Raw genomic sequence first — 24,380 nt, 5'->3', positions numbered from 1 at the left:
ATCTCCATGAATAAAATTACTGTTCCCAAAGGGATCATGCCCAATTTAAATGTATAAAATGTCATTAAAAGGGCGCTGGCTTGCTATTAAAATTTAACTCCAGCAAACCCCCAATGTCATTTGTATTATAGTTTTACAATTAAGCCAGAGATGTTGGAAATAATAGTTTTGATGTACAATCTGGTACCATACAGTAGGAGCGCATTGTTCCTAAGAAGACCACAGCCGGACCCGTTGCTGGAAACACGGCCACGTTGGAGCGGCGATGCCGCCAGGGCCAGCTGCAGGTCCTGGGGAGGGGGGCACAGCCAGGGCACTGCCGAGGGGCATCCAGTCGGGAACAGGTCTGGTGCCACACTGCGGCCTCGACTTCTGCTCACCCAGGACCAACAGCTGCAGCAAGGACTTGGCCAGCACAAGCCGATGTCCCGATGGAAGGTCCCCATGTGCAGGGCTGGATCCCTTCCCTTTTGGAGCCATGAAAGCTGGCCCAAGACCATGCCAGGTGAAGGATGCGGACCTTCCTCGCAGTCTCGCTGTCTCAAAAGCAAAATACTGCAGGGAGGGCGCGAGGGGAGGAAAGCAGCACCAGCAGGGCATGCTCGGCTTGTGCAATGGCTGGCAGCTGCCTGGATGGAGGGAGGCACTGCCAAGGAGGAGGCGATCGCGGCGGCAGCGATCCGAGGTCCCGGATTCACCGGGAGGGATGGGAGCGCGCATGTCGCCCCGCAGAGCTCCGCTGGTGAATGTGTGGTGCCACTGAAAACGTCCCACGCTACCCAGCTCTGGCTGGGAAAAGGTATAAATGCCCTCCTGCCCTGCCCCTGGGGCTCGGTTACCTCCCAGCATCCGCAGAAGCTGGTGTACGCATGCTGTCTGCCCCATCCATGCCATGGAGATGGCTCGCTGCAGCCACAGTGGCCCCGAAATGGGAGCAAGGCACGGTCAGCGCAGGGAACGTCTTGGCTTTACTGCCGGCTTTGGCCCCGCTCTGCCGCACCGGTGCTGCCTGCCGTGGTCTGGCCGCAGGTGGCTGCGTGGGGGAGCTCGGTGCTGCTGTCAAGGGCAGGTAATCCCTGGAAGGGATCTTCCCCAGGCAGCTAGTGGCTGGAAGCGGCAGTAGGATAAATCTGGGCAGGAGGGAAGAGATCTGCCCAGCACGACGCCTGCGCCAAGGGTGGCTGGGGGAGGTCGTGCAAACTGCTCACCCACCTCTCTGTAGCTTGCGCCAAGTCATTATTTTGTCTTTAACCTGGTGGCAGGTTCAGCCACCAGGAGCTGGTGGCTGTTTTGTCCCCAGGCAGGGGTCGGAGATCAGGGTCCTGTCACAGGAAACAACATCTGGGCGTACTTGAGAAAGGTGGGTGAGCTTTCAGACATAGAGGGAGCCCCTCAGTTACCAAGAGAGCTAACAAAGGGTGCTTTTACTCTCCCTGACAGATGGTGACTCTGCTGAGCCCTTGCTGTCATTGTACTACAGTCCAAAAGCAAAACCAGTTAAACCTGGGAGGTGACGGCAATCACGGGAATGGCCAGTCCTGTCTCAAACCCTGGTGGTCCTGCTCCCCTCACCCAGGCAGGCTTCGGTTTTTATTGAACGCCGATCAGCATCGCCGAGGCAGTTCCCGACTCAGCACGCTGGCTGACTGTGGCCGTTAGAAGGGTGCGACCGAAGTTTCCTACAAAATCTGACACCACGGAGCGTCCAGTTAGCAGGAGGTGCCCCTTTGGCAAGCTGGTCACTGAGTCCAGAACCTATGCTGACCTTGGGCATCTGAAACTGGGGCCTCTTTTGCTGAGATCTGGAGGAGAAAAAGGAATCTGAGCGAGCTCTCCAGACCCTTCCCAGCCAGCACGTGCTGTCACACAAAGTGCATACGGTTCTCCAGGAGAGGAGCTGACGCCCCACCATCGGATGCTGCTGTGCCGGCAATGTGTCTGTCACCCACCCTGGGCCACGCCAGACCAGCCCGGTGTACCATCACCAGTCCTTCCTCTTCCTCTCTTCCCCAAAGCCTGACCCTTCGTAAAAGTCCGGTGCTTGCTCCGCAAGTGCCTGCCCCAGGCGCGGGAAAGGCAAGGGGACCGCTGCGGGAGGTTTGCAGGGGGGAAGCTGCCGGCAGCAGGGACAAGCCCCAAGCTCCGTGTCCGTGCCTGCAGCGTGCCATGGACACCCCGGAGCTGTGGCAGAGAGCCACAATCCACGGCAGTGTGTGCAGCCCGGCCGTGCCGCTTGACCTCAGCAGACCTGATGCAGTTTTGCTCCCGGAGTCGACATGAGACTGCGCATGCAAACGTGTACTCCCTTGAAAGGGACTGCTCAGAAAGAGTCTTTGCTCTGTACCAAATAATTACTATGCATTAAAGGGTATAATGCATATTTAAATATGCATTTAACTGTCAGAGTAAGCAGGTGAGTGAATACGCATGTTATAAAAAATACGTATTTAACTAATATGCAATTAATGGGGCAAAACAGCCAAAACTATTTATTACTTCTGGGAACAGAACACCATCCAAAGCATTTTAATTACTGCAGTAATATTCTGAAAACAAAGATCATATTCAATCTTTCTCTCTCTCTCTCCTTTTCCCCCAAAGAATAGAAAAACTATGTTAAAACCCAGCCCTCCTACATGTAGGAGACAACCGTTCAGCAAAGCAGAGTATGCGGATCCCTAAGAAGGCTGCGATCGAACAAACAGGAGAAAAGTAAACAGCCCGGTGTGGACCTGGCGAAAACCAACCCGGCAAGGCGAAGCTGCATCCCCCGTGGGATGCGCTGCGGGCAGCAGCACCACGAGGACTCTGCCCAGCACTGGTGCAGGGACACAGCAGTGCTGGGGTGCAGGCAGTTTTGGGGGCTGCTGCCAAAGCCTGCCCTCCCAGCCAGGCTGCTGGTTGCCCCCAGGGAATGAGAGGTCCCAGCCGCGCACCCTCGGCGGCAGCCAGCGTCACGGCATCCTCTGCCAGCCTCTCCTCTCTTGTCATTTGTCTGGCAGTTGCCTGAATTACTGCTGGAGCTCATAAAGCAAATGCAAACAGCCTGCAAAATGGGAAGCATTCATCTGAGACATGCAGCCCAAATGCCCTGCTCGTGCTGCAGACGGATCACTTAGCCTTGTCATTGTGTTTATGAGGGTGAGAGAGTTTTTCACTGCCGCGATATTTTCCCATTAGCCATTACAAGGAGATGCTGCTGGAGGGAACAAGGAAAAGGCTTCTCCTATGCATGACTGAGCTGCAAAGGCCAAATCAAAGGGACAGATTGTGCCCTGGGTAATTCTTACCTTGATTTCCGTGTTGAAACACGATAAGCCATGTAATAAAACCCTCATTTCCTTCCCACACCCTCATGTCCTCACTACCAGACCCCTCCCCGAGCCCACATGAACACCACCGAAATTTCACATGGCGCACCCTCCCTCCCCAGGCCAGCCCTGTCTCTACGCCCACCTCAGCAGATCTCAACGAGCTGGGGGTCTCCTGGCTCATGCCAGAACCACTCGTGCCCCGCTTGCACTCGTGGAGAGCTGCAGAGGTGCAGCAAATCCTCGATGCACCGTCTCTCCGGCCGGGGGTCTCCCCCGTACACGTGGGTTCTCCTCCCATCGCCTGCCACTGCATGGGCACAAAGAGGTAGCGGGGCTCACCCCAGCCCTCCCGCACGTGCCCTCCCACCCACGGTGGTCCTGCAGGGGTCTTCTGCCATGTACGTCCCCAGGGGCCAGGTGACAAGCTGTGCATAGCTGTCCCTGGGGACCCTTATCCCACCGGGGCCAGCAGAAAGCATCCCAGGGCACTGCTGCGCCTGTCTGCCCCTTGCTGCTTCTCCCCTCTGTAAGGGGGACACGTGGCCCCACCAGCAGCAGGCAGAAACCCCTTGCGAGGACCACCGGGAGTCGAAGTACAGGTAGCGGCGTCTGCGGAGGAAAACCTGTATCTCTACAGGCTTCTCCTCACGCGCAGAGCTGCGCTGAACAGCTTGCTCCTGCGTGCACCCAGAGACCAAGAACTGCCAGCGCGCTCCAGATCCCCCCATTGTCGGTGCTGCGCGACCTCCCCAAGCACTTTCCGCGCACCCTGCCCAAGGGAAGGAGTTTTGCTTTTATTGTCAGAGAGAAGCAGCAACTTAATGAAAAATACATTATTTTTTTTTTTCTTTTAAAGGAAGTTTCCAAATTTATGCTAATGTCAGAATGCTTCTGAGTCATTAGGTGGCTGACAACACACCCGGTCATTTTGCATTAAAATACATGAATCCAAAATGAAAATATTGGCAGATTTAGCATCCAGCGGTCCGGTGGGGAAATGCCCCCATCCGGGCATTTCCAACAATAGATTGCATCTAAAACAGTTCCTGACCACTAATGCTCTGCACAATTGCATGAAAAAAGTCCCTTTTAATTCTTAAAAGGAAAACAGTTTAATCATTGTAAGAAACTATACCTTTAGGGTATCATTTCAAAAATACAGGCAGAGATTAGAAGGGATTTGCGAGATTGTGTTTATTCCCAATTTAGGTGCTTTCCATAAATTAATTATAAAAGCAAGCCCAAACCAGTCAGAAGTACACTGGGAAATTCTCAGAGTGTTAGTCATTTTCATGCACTAATATTCATGCCATCTGCCTGCCTTTTTTCTATTTTCTCTAAATGCTCCATTGTTAACCGTAGCCTGCTTTCTTTTGCTGTGTTTAGTCCCTCTCCCCCTCACCCTGCTGCAGGTAGTTACCCTGAGCACGCTGTTATATTTTTATTGAAATAGCATTAAAAGGAGGAAGGCTTGTTTTGGTAATTGGCACTGATGCATGGCAAACAGCACCTCATCACGATGCAGACACGAGCCGTCGTTTTGTTCCCGTTTGGAGGATTCGCTCCCGTCTGCGTGTCGTTGCCTTTCCAAGCTCCCCGACGGGGTGGTTCGCAGAGGACCACGTGCCGGAGGCATCGTCCCAGCATCTCCAGCAGGATGGAGAGCACGGGACGGGGCTGCACTTGCCCTTGGCTCTTCCCGCAGCACGGCGTGAGGTCCGGGAGAGCCCTTGAGCTGCGGGTCTGGGCAGCTCTGCCTCTGACGGAGGGATGAAGCAGAGCCGGCTGCCCGTTTCTCCACGTGCAGTATCCACGTAAAGCAAAGACCAACTTCTGGGTCAGCCTGTAACGGCAACGGTAAAATTGCAGGCGTCAAGGGTCCTCCAGGCAAGTTTCTTCCAGCAGCCGTTAGACCTCTGGAAAGTGACGTCAGCAATGCAAATCCAGCAATGCTGCCCAGGATGGAAGCTCATCTGCTAAGACAACGGGTCACCTTGTGACAGGATGAGATCTGCCAAAAAAACGGTCCCAGTGCTGCTCAGGAGGAGCCTGGGGATTAACAAACCTTCCCTGACCTTGGGACCTGTAGCCCCAGACTAACCAACTTGGCCCCATCCAGCAGCTTTTGGCCAGGGAACAGGGACAGGGTGAGCGGAGAAAAGCTACGGGGACGGGTGAGCCATGGGATCGGGGGGCTGCAGGACCCGTGTCCGGATGGCTGGATGCCCTTCCCGCATCCCAGTCAGGCGTGGGGTCAAGGTGGGGAGCCGTGCCGGGCAGACCCAGTGCTGCCATCCAGGACACCCGTCCCTCTCACCACGCTGGTGGGGGGGGGGGGTCACCATCCCCTGCCCTCAGCGCTGGCCCAGCCGGTTTGGAAGACGATGCTCCCCACGCATGTCTGGGGACGGCTGCTCAGGCAGCCTAATGACCAGAACTGGAACTCGCTCCTGCCAACCATCTGGGCCCCACTGGGGGTACTGGTCGGTCACATCCCTGCCCCATGGAGGAGTATCCCTGAAAACGGCTGCCTGCTGTGAAAATCCAGAAGCTCCACCTCTGCCACCTCTCCTGGGCAGCCCAGCAGGGAAGCAGCCAGTGGCGGTTTGGGTTTGTCCATTGAGCCACCTGGAAATGGGAAAGAAGGGCAGGAGTCAGCGCAGGGAAGCCCCCAGGAGCTGCCCGGTTGCTCCGCCAGCCCCTGGCCGGCAAAGATGCAGCACGGCAGCCCGGGTCCGGACCAGGTCACTGCAGAAAGGCAACTGGTGCTGAGTTTGATCTGTCTGCCGTGAATTCTCTCCAGGTAGAGCTTTAAGCCTTCTTTTAAAGATGGCAGTTGTCTCTTTTAAGAAAGGAAAATTAAAATATTGCTCCTTAGAACAGCATCGTCCAAAGGTTTTGGTTGCTCCTAAATATAAAATCCTAGCTATCCCTTAAGAAAGATTAAAGAAACTGGTGTGGTTGAAATCCCTAATGGAGACAATATGCTTTTCCTTCCTCCGGGAAACCTCGAAAATGCTTTTAAAATAATCTTGTGGTAATAGCCTAACAGCCTAAGTACACGTTTGCCCTCCAGTAAAGGCAGACTTTCATCTGGCTAATAGGCTTCTGACCATCACAGAGCCTGAAACAGCAGTGCCCTGCGTATTGTGTCCCACATGTAAAATCCCCAGCTGTGCAAACTGCATGGAGGAGAGGCGTTGCCTCTGCTGCAAGCACAGCAAGGCAAATGGGGACACGGGCACACAGCTAGACGAGCTGGAGCAGCAACCTGGAAGCTTATGGGATGGGATGGGATGGGATGGGATGGGATGGGATGGGATGGGATGGGAAAAGCTGGGCTCCTGCTGGCCTCAGGCCCCACCTGGGCAGGCAGTATAGTCCCATGTGCAGCTCCAGGTCCCTCTGTCTGAGGAGGGAATCTTGGAGATCCAGGGGCCATAAGGAGGAGAGTGGGAAATGAGTGTATTTGGAGGAGAGACCCCGAAGGTCTCTGGCTCTCCATGGGACAGGGCAGTCCCACCTCCACACATGTAGGTGCCAAGAGGCAGTACAGAGCAGAGCTTGGAGACACAGGGTTGGGAGGGAGGAAGGAAAGATGAGCGTTGGTGTGTCAGGAGAGCCTGTGGGACCACAGCGTGAGGGCCTTGCGTAGACCAAACTTCCCATCACCACGGGTACTGGCAATGACAAGAAAAAAGACTGATGGAGCAAAAAGCCCGTTGTCCCAGCACACCCCTGTGGGTCCTGGCCTCCGTGACGCCTCTTCACTGCCCTTACAAGGGCCACAAGACCTTCAGGCAGCTTTGTCCAGCCATCACCCTACGCAGCAATCCACCATTTATGGGATAAAGAGGCCAAAGGCACTTGCTCAGCAAATTAACACATAAGCTTGTAAGTATCTGATCCTTTCCACAGTCCCACCTCCACAGCTGCCACATGAAGCAACGGGACTCTGGTGACCCTGGTCCTGCTCAGAATTCCCAACAAAAGTGCCCGGGATCGCCGGGCTGTGCATCTGCTGCTGGAGGAGATGCAGTCCCAGAGGCAGCAGTGGGACTGGCAGGGGTGATGGGAAGCCACCAGCCCTGCTGACGGAGGACTGAGGACCGCACAGCAGCGAGCCCATCCCACAGCAGTGGGTGGTCTTCCAACCTCATGAGGACATTGTTTGGCAAGGAAAGTGCCTTGCACCAGGAGAGTCAGTGACTATGTGTGCAGCGATGAGGCCGACTGACGAGGTCCTGCTCTGCTGGGGACACACTGTGGTGCTGCTGAGCTGGCCAGTTCTGGCTCAGGGCAGCCCCTTCCAGCAGAAGATTACCAGTTTTGTCAGGAATAGACCCAGTCAGGGGCTGCAAACCACCGCCAAGCCAGTGACAACACTGGCTCTCGTGCAGTGGCAGGAAAACAACCTGAGAGCAGTCAGCACCACCGCGGTGGGACATGACCACGTTTACCCCGGGGAGGCGAAGAGGAGGTGAGCAGTGCACGGGCGAGCAGCAGCACATCCAGCCCCTTTCCCCATGGCATGGGGCAGGGACTGCTAAGGGGGTCCAGGCAGGAAAGCTGTCCCAGCCCCGCTCCCTGCAGGAAAGGGGCATGCAGAGCCACCGGCGCAGACCCACGGGTCATGTCGCTCAGGCGTAGAGGTGCCCTGCTCCTCCAGGAGCCAGCACCACTGCTGGTGCCTGACTTTGTCCCTGGGGACATAACGGCATGTCCCGAAATGGGAACACAGCCACGTCCCGCAGCAGAGTTATTAATTAACCAGCTGGATCCCAACAAACAGGCTTTGCTCTTGCGAAGTGACCGATGAATTTGGTGGGCATAGGTTTGGCTGGATTTGGTCCCGCCACCCATCCTCTGGCAAGTGCTTTTCTAGTCCAGGCTGACGTAAACCTGTGGGAAATCGATTCTCACCCCCAGCGCTCCCTGGAGAGCCACAGCTCCTCCTCAAAACCCAGGACGCATGGCCAGGATGGTATGGGATGGACAGACAGATGGAGACCAGCCATCCTGCTGGCTTTTTGCAAGGAGCTGCCACACCTCCACGCTCCTGCATCTTCCGGGAGCTGCAAGGTTTGCCAAGGGTCACTTGTATTTCAGAGGACATCACTTTCATATAGTGAAAGCCAGCGGCTTTTTTCGTCCTGCCCTGACATGCCCTCCTAAAATCCCATCAAACTCCTGCCGTACCCAAGAGGGTGATATTTCCACCTCCTCTGGTGGATCACGCACCCCAGAGTCACTGGCAGAGGCAGCTGCTCAGCTCACGGCAGCTCCGTGGCCCTGCTGGCAGTGGCCCACGGCTCACAGAGGCTGGGCGAAGCTTGAACACATCTCCTATGTCTGCCTCCTGACTCAGACGGCCAGCTGGCTCTCTTTGCACCAAGCCCACTGGCAGGCAAAAAAAAAATAAAAGCAAAGAGCTGGGAATCGAACAGCCTCACGCAGGGGAAATGTGAAAACAGTGTTCGGAGAGGCTATTCACATGGCAAGGCTTTTCCAGATGTGACAGCACTGATGTGCTAACTGTGAAGGCAAACCCCAGCAAGTTTGCACAGGATTAAAGAAAAGCTGGCTCTAGACCTGGCTGGGACATACCTAGCATCCTTGCTCCTCCGGCAGCAGCCCAGCAGAGAAGATGTGGCATCCATTCATCTCTCATTTCAGCTTTCAGAAAGGTTTTGCAGAGCTCTGCAGAGCTTCCCAGGGGTAAAATGGTCTGCAGGTCTGTCTGAAACAAACCAGATGGTAAAAACAGAATTTACCGCTCAGTTTTCACCAGGGTGTCCAGATAACAGGAAAGAAGCCTGGTCACAGATGAGAGACTGATTAATTAGTTTAACTATCTGAAACTCTGGGGTGAAGCAAAGCGTGGCAGAGCAAGGAAATGCTACAAGGCATCCCCAGGTCAAGCAGACTGATGGACACTGTGCAGCATTTCAGAAGAAGCCAGCAAAGGCTGGCCAGTAAAAGAGGTGGTGGTGGAGGAGACAGGCAGGTGAAAAGCCGTGAGGAGCAGGCAGAGGCAGCAGGACGGCTGTGCTGGCCTCCCCAAAACCACTCATGTTACTGGCCTGCCGTGACCGAGGAGGCAATGGCTCAAACACAGCAGGAAAATGATTCCGAAGGAAAAGGTGAGATGAGAATACTGTGATGGCTAAAGATGCCACGGCTAAGCCTGACGTATTCACCTTCATGGAGTGCACAAATGAGTGGAGGGCTGGCCAGGGGGTGATGTGGACAGGCAGCGCAGGCTGGCATTTCACCAAAAGAAGGCAATTAGAGGAAATACAGAAAATACTGCCTATAAATCACGCATTTATGTGTGCCTGTGGTTCTTTATACACACATACCTGTATGTAATATCTATAAAACACCATACTGGGAGGCTGGGAATTGCTATCCAGTTTGTCCCATGGGACAAGAAGAAAACAATGTTAGATTGAATGGCATCCAGCGTAAAGCCAAGCTCCTTCTCTGTATATGGCTGTGGCATTGCCCTCAAGCCAGGCAACAAAGGGGTCACAAGCAAACTGAACACTCCTTTGCACATAGAGACTGTTCAGGCTTAGAAATAGTCCCTGCCTGTGTTTTGCAAAGGGCACAATTTCTGCGTACAGGTGAATTGCTAATTAATAGGGGTTATTTCTTGGGATGCCTTACTGATACCCCTGCTCTGAAAGGTCAAAAGCAGCCAGGACAAGCCAGCCTTGGGAGCAGGCGGTGGGATGGGAGCACCCACGGTGGGGAGAGATGGCACAGCCACCCAACTGCTGCTCTCTGCCCTCCAGGGACAAGCAGGTCTGCCCACTCAGCGGTGGCTTCAAACTGCTTCAGTCCCTGCAGTGGCAGGGCAGCTGGACACCCCTCTGGATGTGCCGTACGGTCTCCTGCCTGATCTCCTATAGACTTTCCCACCTCCCAAGAGCTGCCCCCATGCAATCCCCATCCCTTTCTCCCAGACCCTGCTTCACGGTCCTGCCCCAGCCCCTCCAGTTCTCCCAGTTTCCTCCTACATCCACAAGCACTGGCTGAGCAGGAGCTGGCTGGTGGTCCAGTGGCTGGGCACTTCTTCAATGGGCAGACTGGCAGCACTGCACCTGCAGGACCAGCAGCGGCTGCAGGCAGACATCCATCCCTCTGTCCCTCGCAGGGAGCCTGGCCCTGGTCTCCCTTCTTCTGCCCAGCTTGAGCAAGCGGGACTGCTGCCAGGCTGGGATGAAAGTGGATGAAGGTTTCATGCACGTTTGGGAAGAGCCTACAGAGGCGGGCAGACTTCACAACCCTCATCCCTGCAGGGAGGGGGGGTGTGTGTCAGCAGATACTCCTGACACCCCTGCACTGGAAGGCAAGGTACCAAGATTGGACCCACAGACACATGCGAAGAAATGGCATCGGGTGCTCTCTCTCCTCCTCCAACTTGCCGGCTCAAAAAAATGCGAGGGCTTGGAAAAGTTGGACCACTTTGATTTGCACTCTGTGTCTGGAGGTGTGAGCCACATTTCTGGAGCCATCAGGGTAAAAGGTGGACATGTAGAGGGACAGGACCTTGCCAGCACCCTGTGGAGCGGAGGGCTGTGTCACACACTCAAGTCTTATGAGACACCCGGTCAGTGCCTTCACCCCCTCTGTCCCCATCCCCAGGGAACACTTTGGTAAGATGTGCATCTCCTTTGACACGGAAAATTCCACTGAAACAGAAGAAAAATGCTTTTTTGTTCTGAGGGTGGCGGAACACTGGAACCAGTTGCCCGAATAGGTTGTAAAGCCTCTGTCTGTGGAGATATCCCAACCTGAGCTGGACACAGCCCTAGGCAACTGGCTCTAGGTGACCCTGCTTTGAGCAGGGGTTGGACAAGGTGACCTCTGGAGGTGCCTCCAGCCTCAGGGACCTTGTGGCTTACAGAGGACCCCTGTAAGATGCAGTGCACGAACACAGCACTGACAGCAACCTTGCCTCCAGAGGGACTGAGGAGCTATCACCTTTCCAAGAGGCAGCAAGTTTCTCACCCTGGTGGGCTGTGACCTGCGAAGCGAACAGGCACGTAGAGCTGGGCTGCCACCAGCTCGTATGGTGCAAAAGGATTTTGTCACCAAACGGTGCGGGTGACGTGATCCAAAGGAGTAGGGCTGAGTCTGAGAGCAAAATATCCTCAATGTCTGTCATGAGAGGCTGGCTTCGTTCCGCTGGAGCTGACGGCCAGCTGCATGCAGGGGAGCACATGTTTCCTTGTCTTTGCCCAGATCATGTTGTCACAAGCTTTTACCACTGAGCAGTGATTTTCTGAGACATCTTAGACCATACACAGGGTGTGTTTGCTGAGCAGGTTCTGAGACCCCTGCATGCCTGCGGCTGGAACCAGTGGCACAGGAGGGTGATGACAAGCCCAGGTACTGCAGGAAAGGGTTTCTGCACATTTATAGTAAAGACTTTGAATCTGAAGCCACACAGCTAAGGAGACAGTTTACAGGTGCTCTGTGCATTTAAGCGTATCGATAAAACCACACCTTTACCAGCATTGTGTGTTTTGTTTTGTAAACAAATCCTCTCTGGGGGTCTCCGTTTTGCCCGTACTGGTGCCACTGGAGGAACTGGCCAGGCGTTCAAAAGTTGCCACTGTGCATGTTGCCGTGTCCAGCAACACGGAGCACCGGCAGCCATGGCACATTCTCCCGAATGAGCGACCCCACCATGTTCACCTGGATGAGCAGGAGAGGGCAGGAGGAAAGGGAAAAGGAAAACCCTTGCAGCCACTGTGCTGCAAGATTAGCATGGAGATGTCACGCTGGAGAGCATATACTCCTGACACAAATCCTTACATGATCAGGGAGGGAGATAGGATGTCAGCTCTAATGATAACCCAGCTCAATAAAATAAAATAAAATAAACTTTTGAGCAATTATTAAAAAATAAAATGGATTCTGCTGGCATAATCTGACAACGTACTGACGGTGGGAGCAGACATGCATCACGATAAAGGAAAATCCCACCAGTAGAGTAGAGTTTCATTAGATAAGCTGATAACTCATATAGCACTGATGATCCATGCCAGAGAAAAGCACTGTAAGTCCCTGGCCTCTGAGTTTACTATAAAACTCTCATTAAGATCAGACGGTTGTGCACTTCAGCTCTCTGGTTAAAGCTGCCATCAGATAACGAAGGCTTTTACCTCCCAGGGCAATGATGAGGAAGAAACCCCATAGCGGACAGACACTTTGTTTTCCCAGCAGGGCTGGCACAGTGAACCCTGGTTCACTCTGCCCCACGGTCGTACCACAGCTGCCGGATGGGATTCACGGGGCCTGAGCCTCTGCCTGCAGATCGTCCTCTTTCTAAAATCAAAACCCTTGCAGGGGTGCTGCAAGCCATCCCCATCTCTCAACGTGGCACAAGCCTGTGGAGCGCCTGCAGTGGAGCAGCAGAAGGAATCCTGGATAGATGTTCCGGGATGTTAAACTCCACTTTCCCTCTGTCCACAGATGTGTTTTCTTTACTGGTATGATTCTGTGCTCATTCCCAGAGGTAACACACCTGTTTTACTCCACCTTCCTATACAAGCTCATGTTTTCTTTTGGTTCCTCACCCACCCACTCCTATACTTAGCTGCGTTCACTTTGTGATGATAAAGCAGGTTCAGATCAAGTCTCCAGCAAATTTAAATCTGGCTATTAACAAGTAAAGTCTGTTTAGCACTGGGAGAGGCTTTACTCTCTACCTCTGGCCTTTGGAAATCTCCCAAAGTAGTCACTGGCAGCTCTGAGGAGGAAACTCTAATCCTAAAACACTACCTAATACCTGTAGCATCAACTGCCAGCTCACTCACAATTGTAGCACCAGTTGTTCTCACTCTTGCTTTGGAGGAGGTTCACACTGCTTAGAGGTAAAGGTGGGGTCCCAGCAGGGTGTATCATCATGGCTCTTCTGTGCCTCCTCGGCCAGGAGAGAGAAAAGTGCTTAAAAGATGCCTCAGGAGATAGAAGTGAAAGAGATCAGAGCTCAGAAAACAGTTCTAGTCAGAGACCAGATTGGGTGACCACAGCAAGACAGAATCTGGGAGGACCTGTTACCTTGTGTGCTGGTCCAGAAACCCATTATCTCCCCACAAAAGTGGTACAGGTCATCGCCAACCCAACTGTAATGACGCTGCCACAAAGCCATGTCTAAAAGCTGGTTGATGTAGTTCTTGCCCCACCTTGCCTACTTAGATTACCAGGCCTTTGGCTGATTGGTGACGGTATTACATAGCATTACACATTATAGCATTACAGCGGTACTTCTTGTACAAAGGTATGAAATTATCACCGTGATGATGGACAGTTTGGTGTCATAGTTTGCAATATTTGGTATTAGCCCCTCTGCCAGTTCTGGAGAAGATGCCAGGGTTCACAGATAATAAATACCCTGGTGTTGCAAGGAATTTGAAAAAAGTCTAAAGGAACCCAAATAAATATATGCAAATATATATACACATATACACATATGTGTGTGGATGACTGTATACGTCATCCAGGGTGGCCCCTGGAACCAAGGGCTGCTTGGCCCTCCACATTACATGTGTGCCTGTACACGCACACACACACACGTGTGAATGACTGACAGAGGGATGCACACCAACAGTTTGTTCTGTCTGTCCTTCCGTTTGCCTGCTCTGCTTTTCTGAGCCACCAGCACATTGACATCTGTAAGAATCCAGCCAGATTTTATTAAAACATCATCTTAGGTTTAAAAAAATCTTTTAAAAGCCCTGCAGGACTCTTGTAAATTTCAGTCCCCTGCCAGCTCGCAGGAACAGAGCAGGCAGGCAGATCGGCAGCAGGTGTGCTCTGAATGCAGACGTCGCCAAGCTGTAACAAAATGGGTATATCTCCTCTGCTCTCCACCAGTACTCCTTTTCTTGGGATTTGCAGTCTCCACACCAAGTCCAGTGGAGTTACTGACCTCCAAAAGGCCTATGGAAAGGTCCCATCTCCTGCTCCATGATGCAGTCCACCCTTTCCCCTCTCCCATCCTTAAATGTTTCCCCGTCAGCGTCCCAGCCAGGCTGCCGCTCCTGCCCTGCAGGATGACCACCTCCAGGCTAGGCAGTCCGGGTACCCACAGAACCCTGCTTCAGGGCACCAATCCAGCATCTCAAAAGGCCGGGAGCCTTTCCCTCCTGCAGCCAGTGCTAGGGCTTGGCAACATCTGTCCTGTGCAAGTCAGGGGGTGGGAGGCTGCATGTGGAATGGCTTCGAGGGAGACCCTCCAGCAGACCCTGCAGGACTCGGCATGGGGCAGAGATGTTGCTGGGTCCTGGCTCTGGGGTCCTGCTACCCACCCAAGCACCGACACCAGCACAACGGGTGCTGCCAGGAGCAGCTACACGGCGTGGAGGGTTCCTCTGAGGCTGTGGCATGGTACGGAGTGCCACCTTCCACCCAGGCCTCCAACCAGCTGGTTCCCGATGGAAAGATGGGCTGCTGTTCTTCTCAGCGGGCATGGCAAAACTCCCTGCAAGGGGGAAACCCACACCTGAAAATTTACGACCATTTACCGCGTTCTCACGACGGGCTGCTGGGTCCACCCGCGCCCTGAACGCCCACCTCAAATCCAAAGAGAAGGCGACGTTCGTGGGATGGGGGACCTGCAGAGGCTGTCAGCTCTCCACGGAGAGGGGGGTGGTTTAGCAGCCGGACCTCGCGTCCTCTCCCTACACACACCCTGCACGGCTGCTGTCCCCCCCCCGCGTGGGTGCTCCACACGGGCACTCCCACGCGTGGGTTCCAAAAGCATTCTGGGCGCCCGGTGCACTTTCACGCGTGGGCATGGGTTCCAAAAGCGTTCTGGGTGCCCCACACATGCACTCCCACGCGTGGGTTCCAAAAGCGTTCTGGGCACCCGGTGCACTTTCACGCGTGGGCGTGGGTTCCAAAAGTGTTCTGGGCGCCTGGTGCACTCCCACGCGTGGGTTCCAAAAGCATTCTGGGCACCAGATGCACTTTCACGCGTGGGCGTGGGTCCCAAAAGCGTTCTGGGCGCCCCACACGTGCACTCCCACGCGTGGGTTCCAAAAGCGTTCTGGGTGCCCCACACGTGCACTCCCACGCGTGGGTTCCAAAAGCGTTCTGGGCACCCGGTGCACTTTCACGCGTGGGCGTGGGTTCCAAAAGCGTTCTGGGCGCCCCACGCGTGCACTCCCACGCGTGGGTTCCAAAAGCTTCCCGGCCACCCTTTCTCGCCGTCCTCTCCCTTCCACCCCGCACTTTTCGGGGGCTGCCCGGCGCCGGGAAGGGGCGGAGCGGAGCGGAGCGGAGCGGCCGCCCGGGGTCGCTGCTGCGACGGCGGCGGCGGCGGCGGCGGCGGGTCCGGTCGTCGGTTCGGTCATGGCGGTGTTCGTGACGCGGCGGATCCCGGCCGAGGGGCTGCGGGTCCTGTCGCAGGCCGGCGGGTGAGTGCGGGATCGTGGACCGGGACCGGGACCGGGATCGGGGCAGGGTCGGTCCGGGTCCCGTCCCGGTGGCGGTGGGGTGACGGACCGTGGGGTGACAGACCCCCCTGATACCGAAAAGCCGGTCGGAGAAATTCTCTAAGGCTCGTTTTGGAGCTTTGGGAAGCGTTCTTTACTGCAGCGCTGGGTGCACGGGGGATAATTCCACCTCGCGCGCATGCCACGGCTTTAGCACTAACGGGTTATATAAACTAATTTCATATTAGTATACATATACATAAAAATGATTGCAACTGATCATCTTAGTACTGCCTACATCCGATCATGCGCAATGAAGGATCCCTTGGAGTCGCAGGGCTGCTTTTGCGACCACCGACTCATTGAAGTTCTTGCTGGCTGTCCTTGAAGTCTTTATTCTTGTCCTTGTTCTTTGATCTTGAAGCTTAACGCACTTTCAATCACACGTGGTCAGTTTCAGCATTGTTCCCATTTAGCGTACAGGAACACCTAGTCATAGGTGCAAAGAACTGCAAAACTTATGAGTAATTACCTCTACTCGTTAATTGCTTGGCTATACTTTTGTCTATTGTTTCAATCATAGTGTTAGTATAAGATTTCTAATAATTATTTACCAAATCTCACCTAGCAGCAAACCAGTTTCCACAGCTGGTTCAAAATATTAAAACCATCAAAATGTTTAGACATACCATACAGAATGTATAGAAATATGCTATCACCCCCCCCCCACCCCGGCCGCAGGTGCCGTGTCCAGCAGTGGGACTCGGAGGAGCCGGTGCCGCGGACTGAGCTGCTGGCAGGCGTGGCGGGGAAGCGTGGGTTGCTCTGCCTCCTCTCTGACCGCATCGACCGCGAGGTGCTGGACGCTGCCGGTGGGTGCGGGCTGTGGCCCCAGAGCCCTTCTCCTCCCATCCCCATCCCCTCCTGGACCAGCTGGGACACCCCCCCCCCCCCCAGAGGGGGGGAGCGATGCTGGGCAGCCATGTGCTGATGGTGTTTTGCAGGGCCGGGCCTGAAAGTCATCAGCACCATGTCCGTGGGGTTTGACCACCTCGCCCTGGACGAAATCAAGAAGCGGTAACCATCGCCCGCTCTGCCCGTCGCCCTAAACCCTGTGAGGGATGGAGCCCAGCCCGGAGGTTGTGGGGGGGAGGCGGTGGGGAAGGAGGTCGAAGCTCAGAGCTCGTCCCGCTCTTGGGGCGGCAGAGCTGTGAGTCACGTTGGCGCAGGTGGGCTTCCATGGAGCATGGGGCTGGACGGGGTTTGCAACCTGCATCTCCTTCTTGTGAGGGTATGGCTAGGGTCACCCCCCCCAACCCACCTGGGGCTGGAGGAGCCTTTGGATGCTAGGGTAAGGCTAGGATAACCCCACCACGGCTGGAAGAAGGGCTGAGGAACCAGAAGGGATGTCCTCTTGCACGTGATACTGCAGATACCTAGAAGAGGCGTAGCACCATCAACCTGCCCAGAAGTTTTGAGGTAGCCCCCCAAGGCTGGCAGCGTTGCCCCAGGGACCTGTGCTTGCCTTGCAGAGGGATCCGTGTGGGGTACACCCCCGATGTCCTGACCGACGCCACCGCAGAGCTCTCCGTAGCTTTACTTCTGGCTGCGTGCCGCCGGCTGCCGGAGGCAGCGGAGCAGGTAAAGAAGTGAGTATCCGCAGCTGCCAGCTGGAGCAAGGGCTGGCTTCTGAGCCCAGCAGACCCTGGGTCGAGAGCTGCAGGAGAAAGTGTGCCACGCTGGACAGGTAAAACAGGGCTGAAGCCAGAGTTTCACCCGGCTTGCACCGAACATCTTGCAGGCCAAGACGGAGTCCCCCGCGGTTGCGTGGCTGTTTGGAGACATGCTGCTTAGGGTCTGCGAGAGGGGCAGAACTCCCCTCCGTATGCTAGGTAGAGAACCTGCAGGAGAGGGCATCCAAGGCCACCGCAGACCCCTCCGAGGGCAGCACACATGGAAGGTCTGTCCGAAGCTCACTGACTGGCAGCCACTCCAGGGCTGTGGCTAGCAGCGCCTAAATTAAATCAGTCCCAAGGCTGCTGCTGCTGCGCACCCGAGGTCCAAGCAGATTCCTGCGGGAGACCGCCGAGCTCACTTGAAGCAGGAACCTCAGAGAGGCTGGCTGTAAGATTGTGCCAGAGGGGCTGGCAGCCCTCAGCGTTGTATTCTCGGGTGTACTTGCCAAAATGCTGGTCTGGGATATGAGCAGGCTCTCCCCTGCTGCTGTCTGACGTCTTTTTCTACCTCCGTCTCTCTGCTAGTGGTGGCTGGACGACATGGAAGCCCTTATGGATGTGTGGCTACGGTCTGTCTGATAGCACGGTGGGCATCATAGGACTGGGGAGAATAGGTAAGTGCAGATCAGGCGCAAGATTTGTGTGTCTCTGGTGATGGCGGGGTAGTTTTCGAGGTTCAGCCAAGGTGGTGTCCCTGGCGCTCACCTGTTTAAAATCTATGAGAACAAAAAGGGGAGCTGTGTAGAGCCTCTGTGAACAGCGGTCTTGACCCATCAGGCGTAAACCTTAGAAGTTTAAAGCATTCAGACCCATCTGCTACATCTGAATGCCACAGCAAACTGGACATTGTCCTCTTGATTTTCAGTTAAACAAAGGCCCTGACAAAGTCCAAGATGATGCGCTTGTTATCCGTTCAGCTGTGGACTTTGTCAGCAGACGGCTGTTTCTTTTCTCACTTTCCAGTTTGCTCCCTAGGGTACCTTCAGGTTTTACGTCCCGCAGCTCCCTTTCTGCAGTTTCACTCTGGCAGGGCGTTCGTTCCTGCTTATGTGAGGAGCAGCAGAAGACACCCACCCCCCCACCCCACGCCCCCCCATGCTGCAGCCTTGGAAGCAGCCCAGCAGGAGCGATCCCACCACAGCGACCCTTTAGCGAGCAATGTGCTCTGCCGGCTGCGGCGCTGTCAAGCCACACCAAGCGCCAGCTTGCCGAAGGACGGACCCCCTGAAGAGGCCTGACGGACCCCCACGACCCGGTGTTCGCCTCTGTGTGAAACGCCTCGTGCAGGCGCTGGCACAGCGGCTGGACAGTCTTCTCTCTTGCTCCTAGGACAGGCGGTTGCCCGCCGCCTAAAGCCATTTGGGGTCAAGAAGTTTTTGTACACTGGCAGTTGCCCGAAACCAGAGACTGCTGCAGAGTTTGAAGCTGAGTTTGGTAAGAAAAACACCAGGAGCAGGGGCAGCGGTTGGTCGTCCGGTGCAGGGCAGTGGGGAGCACTGTGGCTGGTGTCTCCTCGGTGTAGCTGGCGTGAACCACTGTGGGGGTAGAAAAGGAGGGAATGGTGAATCCCAAACATTTCCCATGCAGCAGTGGTGGATGGCAGAGAGGGAAACCTGCCTCCTTTGAGCTGGGCGATTCCAGCCAGAAGGCTGGACACACCTGGGCTCTAACTGACCGCCCACCGTAATTGTGGGCTGCGGCCGTTTCTCCTGGGTCTTGTGGACCATCGCCCATGGATGGGTACGGAGACATCCTGCAGGGAGGAGGGGATGGGCTGAGGCTGACTGCAGATCTTCACTGAGAGTTGGTGTTGGTTGCTGGAAACAAACATCAGCTTTAACCTCCTGCCTTAAAATTAATGTTGCGGTCCAGCCAAGCCTGGGAATGTCTCTTAGCTGCTGAACAGGACTTTTCTGTGGCCCTGTTAAGAGTCCCAAGACTTGCATCAGGTGCTAATTTTTCACTCTGAAGCCAGCACATTTCCAGCTGGTACCTTTTTTGCATAAAGTCATTGGCAGAACTTGTCAGCTCCTTGCATTTTCCTTTCACCTCCAGGAATGAAAGTGGCACAAGTCGTTATCTGTAGGTATCGTGTAGAGAGGTTTAATGCTGGTATAAACTGCTGCTGCTGTATTTTGCTGTCTAAATATGCAATACATACCAGAGCCTCCTTTGGGCCAGATGGCCAAAGCATCACTAGATTCCCCTTTGGCTTGATTTTAATTCAAAAGTGAAAGAAAACACTGCAGTGCTATCTGTAGGAATGTGCATGGTTTCTGTTGGGTGTTTGCTGGTCCTCGTGTCTCCCCACCTGTGGAGAAGGGTCGGCCAGATCTCTCCAGAGCATCACTCGCTTGCTGGCGAACCTTACGGATGAGAGGGTTGCTCAGGTGTGTTGGTGGGGTCCCTGAGCAGAGCTGTGACCTGTGTTTCTCCACTCAGTCCCACTCATGAGGCTGGCTGAAGAGTCGGACTTCGTTGTGGTGACGTGTGCTTTGACTCCGGCCACCCAGGGAATGTGCAACAGGGACTTCTTTGGCAGAATGAAGAAGACCTCTGTGTTCGTCAACACGAGCAGGTAATTGCAACCCAGTCTCCTGCACGGGGGGGTCGACTGTCACCCTGCCGACAGCTGTGGTTGCAGGGGGGGATCTGGTAGGCTGCGAGATGTGCTTCCACTGGGAGTCCAGACAGCATGTACAGCCTTCATGTTCGCCCAGTGCATGGCCCGCTCCCTCCAGCCCAAGGTCTCCTGAGATCAAGTCAAAGGCTGGATAAGTTGTTCAGGGGGCTACAGCCTCTGTCTCCTCCCCAGGGCCCCACGTCCCACCCAGGTGGGGTGGACGAACGGGTGACTCTTGGGTGACGGGAGAGTGAGGCTGGGGGATTGCCTGGGAGAGGGCTGTGACTGCCAGAAGCCTTCCTCTTGGGACAGAGGCGGCCACAACGGGGGTCCTTGGCCAAGTCCCGTGGTAGCCTCCCATTCCCGCTGCCTTCTTGCGGAGCACTGTGGCAGGGCAGAACCCGTGTGGCCCGACACGCAGCATCCACGCAGCCGCTCAGGATGCCTCAGGCTACCTGCACCTCCCTCCATGGCTGCCCCAGGGTCGTCCTCTGCTCAGGTACCTGCCTTTTCTCCCTGCTGGTGGGCAGCCTGGAGCAGGAGCAGATCGTTGTGCTGGGAGGTTCGGGTACACCCAGAGAGGGTCTGACCTCTGCTCAGGCAGCCCTGGGGACCTGGGTGCCACCACGCAGGCTGTCCCACGCGGCCCGTGTCCTGGCTGCGTGCCTCTGGGAGCCCACGGGACCCCTCAGCAGCAGCACGAGCCTTTCTCTCTCTGTGTTTGCCAGGGGGGCCGTGGTGAACCAGGAGGACCTGTATGATGCTCTGGCTCACGGCCAGATCGCAGCAGCGGGGCTGGATGTCACGACGCCGGAGCCGCTGCCCACTGACCACCCTCTGCTCTCCCTCAAGAATTGTGGTAAGTGGCCGGCTGGGTGGTCAAGCCCCTGCTTTGGGTGCCTCGTGTGCCCATGGCTGGGGACCTGCTAGCTGGCATAACGAGGATTCCCCATGCTCGTTAGCCTGCCAGTGCGAACGAGCACTGAAACGTGGAAGGACAGGAAGGTCAAGTGTATGTAAGCAGACTGCAGGTAGCCACCGTACAATGCAGACAGCTGCTAGAGGGGAAGACCTCATCAACATGATGTTATACAAGTGTGGGAGGTATTTTAGTTCTACAGAAAGCAGTTGAGATCGGCTCATTTTTTAACACCTTCCTAATGGATCTCCATTCGATGGGCCGAGGCATGGGGTGAAATTCATGGGGGAGTCTGATACCAGCAGGTGCCTGAATGAGAAACCAAATCCCTGCTCATGCCTTGCCAAGCTCTGGTACTGTCTAAGCTCCTGGGCATATATTCGGCTAGAAAAGCTTCCCATGTGGCTAAAAAGCTGGGTGCTGAGCCTGCCTAGAGGGATCTCAGCCTCAAGAGCACTGCAGCCACGGCAGGACTCGCCAGCTAGCCCATCCACTGTGAGCCTGGGCTGCCAGGCACAGGTTCAGCACGTGTGCTCCGAAGCACAGTTTGTTTAAGTGGTGGCCTTGTCATGACATCCACGTTCCCCAGCAGATGTCAGCAAATTAGACAGTCTCAAGCTGAAGAGGCCACCAAGTGCTCACGCTTTGGGATGAGCAGAGGTTTCTTTGCAGATGGTCTAGCTGCATCCCCTGGACAGCCCAAGGCAACTTTTGCTGGGAAAGTGGAGCTTGGCGAGCTCAAGCAGCCTGTTTTCTGGATAGTAGTGGGTATCGGGCAGGTGGGAAGGTGCTGATCCCAGGACTAGTGCATGTCTTCGGAGGAGGAGGTTAGGTCAGAACCTAAACCTGTTGCTTTCCTGAAAGCTTGCCGAGAGCTGCCACATCAGGCTGGATGATGTTTTAGCGCAGGACGTTAGCAGCCCTCGGTGTTTTCCTGGGATCCTTGTTGTTGCAGACTGAAGGGGCTATGCGGGGGGCTGTTTCCCATGGCCTTGCCACTCACCAGCGCAGCTCCATCCGCACAGGCACCACAGGCTGGCCAACAGCTTGGGACAGGTTAGGGACAGCTCCTGGTGTGTTCAGTGCCTTTGGTCGTGTGGCCTTCAATGGGTAAGTTGGCCCGTTAAAGCAGGGTCAGGAGCTTTCCTCTCCTCCTCCACACAGGGAGCGTGCGGGTCAGACCAGTAACTGAGCGGGACTGACTCGGACACAAGCCAGACAGGCTCGCTTGTATCCCTCGAGGCAGAAAAGAGACAGAAATGCAACACGGAGAAGGCACTGCTTTCTCGTTAGAAAGTAAACCTCTGCGATTGTCTGCAACCCCGTCACCGGTGCAATGGTGGGGTGCCTGTTCCTACCGGAATGCTTGGATTTGCCGGAGTGGCCGGCCCTGCTGAGAGCTGATGGCACAAGCCGGGCTAGAACAGCTTTCTCTTGTATGGTCAAGTGCCTTGGCTGCTCAAGCTGCACCCCAAGCATGAGATCTGGTGTGTGCATCTTCACTTGCGTGGGCAAAGTACCAGAGTGGCTGTGCAGGCAGCGGCAGTGTGTCCTCTCTCCAGGAAGGAGGTTTTCGGAGTCGGAAAAGTCTGCTCCAAAAAGAAACCATAAAAACATCCATGAAAATTTGGAACTGCCCATGACTGAGTGTCTGTTTCTGAAATACGAGTTCATAGCTGTTGCTTTGATTATCTTTTTGCTAAAAGCTATTTTTTATTTGCTTTGGTTCCCCTAGTAGGCAGTGAGAAATGATAAAAGCAGAGACTTTCTGGAAATACTTGCAGGACTTCAGAGATCTTAGAGCTCTGGAACAACACCAAGCAAGACAAAAATAAATACATACGTATTTATTTTCACAGAAATGAGGCTTTGATGATTCTGAAACTATTCAGAGACTTCACCCAAAACTGCCAAATAGTTTCAGCAGCTGGAGGAACACGGCATAAGTAGAGGAGGAAGCAGTGCTGACATTACTTTGACAGCGAACAAGGAACCCAGGCTGGTTCTTGACTGGGGGAGAAAGAAAGGAGCGACGTGGCCCCACAGTCCTCCTTGGGAGAGCCTTCTCCTCCTGGGGCAGCAGCATGTCGGATGTTCAGGCTTCTGCATTGCCTGTAGATGCTGTCTGTAACAGAACAGAGACTGCAGTGCAGGCTTTTATCCATACCTTGGGCAAGTGCTCTCCACTACTAATGTTATAATAATTTACCACTAAAGCATCTTTGGCTCCTTCCTTTGCATTGCATAAAAGGAGCCTTTTCACATAGGTGGATAAAAATGCCTGCCCTGACTGTGCTACAGTGTGCCAGCTCTGTTCGGCAGGGGCCTTTTCCCTCCGCATGTACCTTTCCAGTGCACCCAGGGGTCTGTAAACCACGTTGTTTCACAACAGTCTCTAGGCTCTTGTCCTGATACGTGTTGGTTTATGCCTGTCGGTGAGCAGAACCTCCTACAGCTGTGTGGCAATCAGGCAACAGCATGCAAATTTCACTACATGTTCGTCTGCCGCAGGGATAGTATTTTACATCTACCACTGGCTCTGGGTCCATGCAGGAAGGTGAGTACCAACCCTGAGTGCAGAAAGGAGGACCCACTCTTGGCCGACTGTCTTTGGCTGGAGGACTTCTCAAAAAGTAGCTCAGTTAGCCGTTTATCAGATGTCTTTTCCAGTCCTCAGTGGCTGATGATTTGGTTTCATGCTCCGTGTCTGAAGACAGCTCCGGGTGGAGCAGCGGCTGGTGCAGGACCCAGGTTGCCCCCACCACGGGAAGACCCCTGAAGAAGGCTGTAAGAGGTCAGCAAAGGTAAGAAACGAGCAAGCAACCTCCCTCCCTGTCCCCTGCAGTGATCCTGCCGCACGTCGGGAGTGCCACGTATGCCACGAGGAGCACCATGGCGGTGCTGGCAGCCAACAACCTGCTCGCCGGGCTGCGAGGCGAGCCCATGCCCCACGAGCTGCTGCTGTGACGACCAGAGCCCCTCTCCTGCGGGGCGGCAGGACTCGGCATTACCTTCCCCTGCAGAAGCCTCGCAGAACAGCCCTGTGCCTCCTCGCCTCTGCAGCAGCGCGCCAGCGGTGCCCGTGGCGAGGGAACTGCACCGTAGCCATTAAAGAGAAGCAGTGAACGTGTGGTGCTCGTTTTCTTTGAGGACGGGGTGCCCCCAGGCACATGGCGGAGCGCGCAGTGCTGCGGTGGGGGGCTAACGGGTCCCGTGGCCACGTCACCGCAGCGCACAGCCGCCGACGGATGGTGTTTGACCCTGATTCGGGAAACGCTTGCAGTGTCAGAACTGTTGTGTATTTCGCTAGCCAGCGTGTGTCATACTGTAAGG

At 55.0% G+C, this 24,380-nt stretch overlaps 1 protein-coding gene across 1 annotated transcript; it reads left to right on the top strand.

Annotated features, from left to right (window-relative positions):
* Positions 1-15,640: 15,640 nt before the first annotated feature.
* Positions 15,641-24,173, top strand: GRHPR (glyoxylate and hydroxypyruvate reductase). The gene is made up of 9 exons (XM_049794483.1): positions 15,641-15,751; positions 16,511-16,641; positions 16,774-16,846; positions 17,302-17,418; positions 18,031-18,119; positions 18,835-18,939; positions 19,948-20,083; positions 20,857-20,987; positions 23,893-24,173. The coding sequence occupies exons 1-9, from the start codon at positions 15,687-15,689 to the stop codon at positions 24,012-24,014; spliced, it is 969 nt and encodes a 322-aa protein (XP_049650440.1). The 5' UTR covers positions 15,641-15,686; the 3' UTR covers positions 24,015-24,173.
* The last annotated feature ends 207 nt before the right edge of the window (positions 24,174-24,380 follow it).

The sequence above is a fragment of the Accipiter gentilis genome, chromosome Z (genome assembly GCF_929443795.1).
Source record: "Accipiter gentilis chromosome Z, bAccGen1.1, whole genome shotgun sequence".
Classification (NCBI taxonomy): domain Eukaryota; kingdom Metazoa; phylum Chordata; class Aves; order Accipitriformes; family Accipitridae; genus Astur; species Astur gentilis.
Note: the sequence above shows the minus strand (reverse complement) of the source record. Positions and strands in the feature narration are given on the sequence as shown.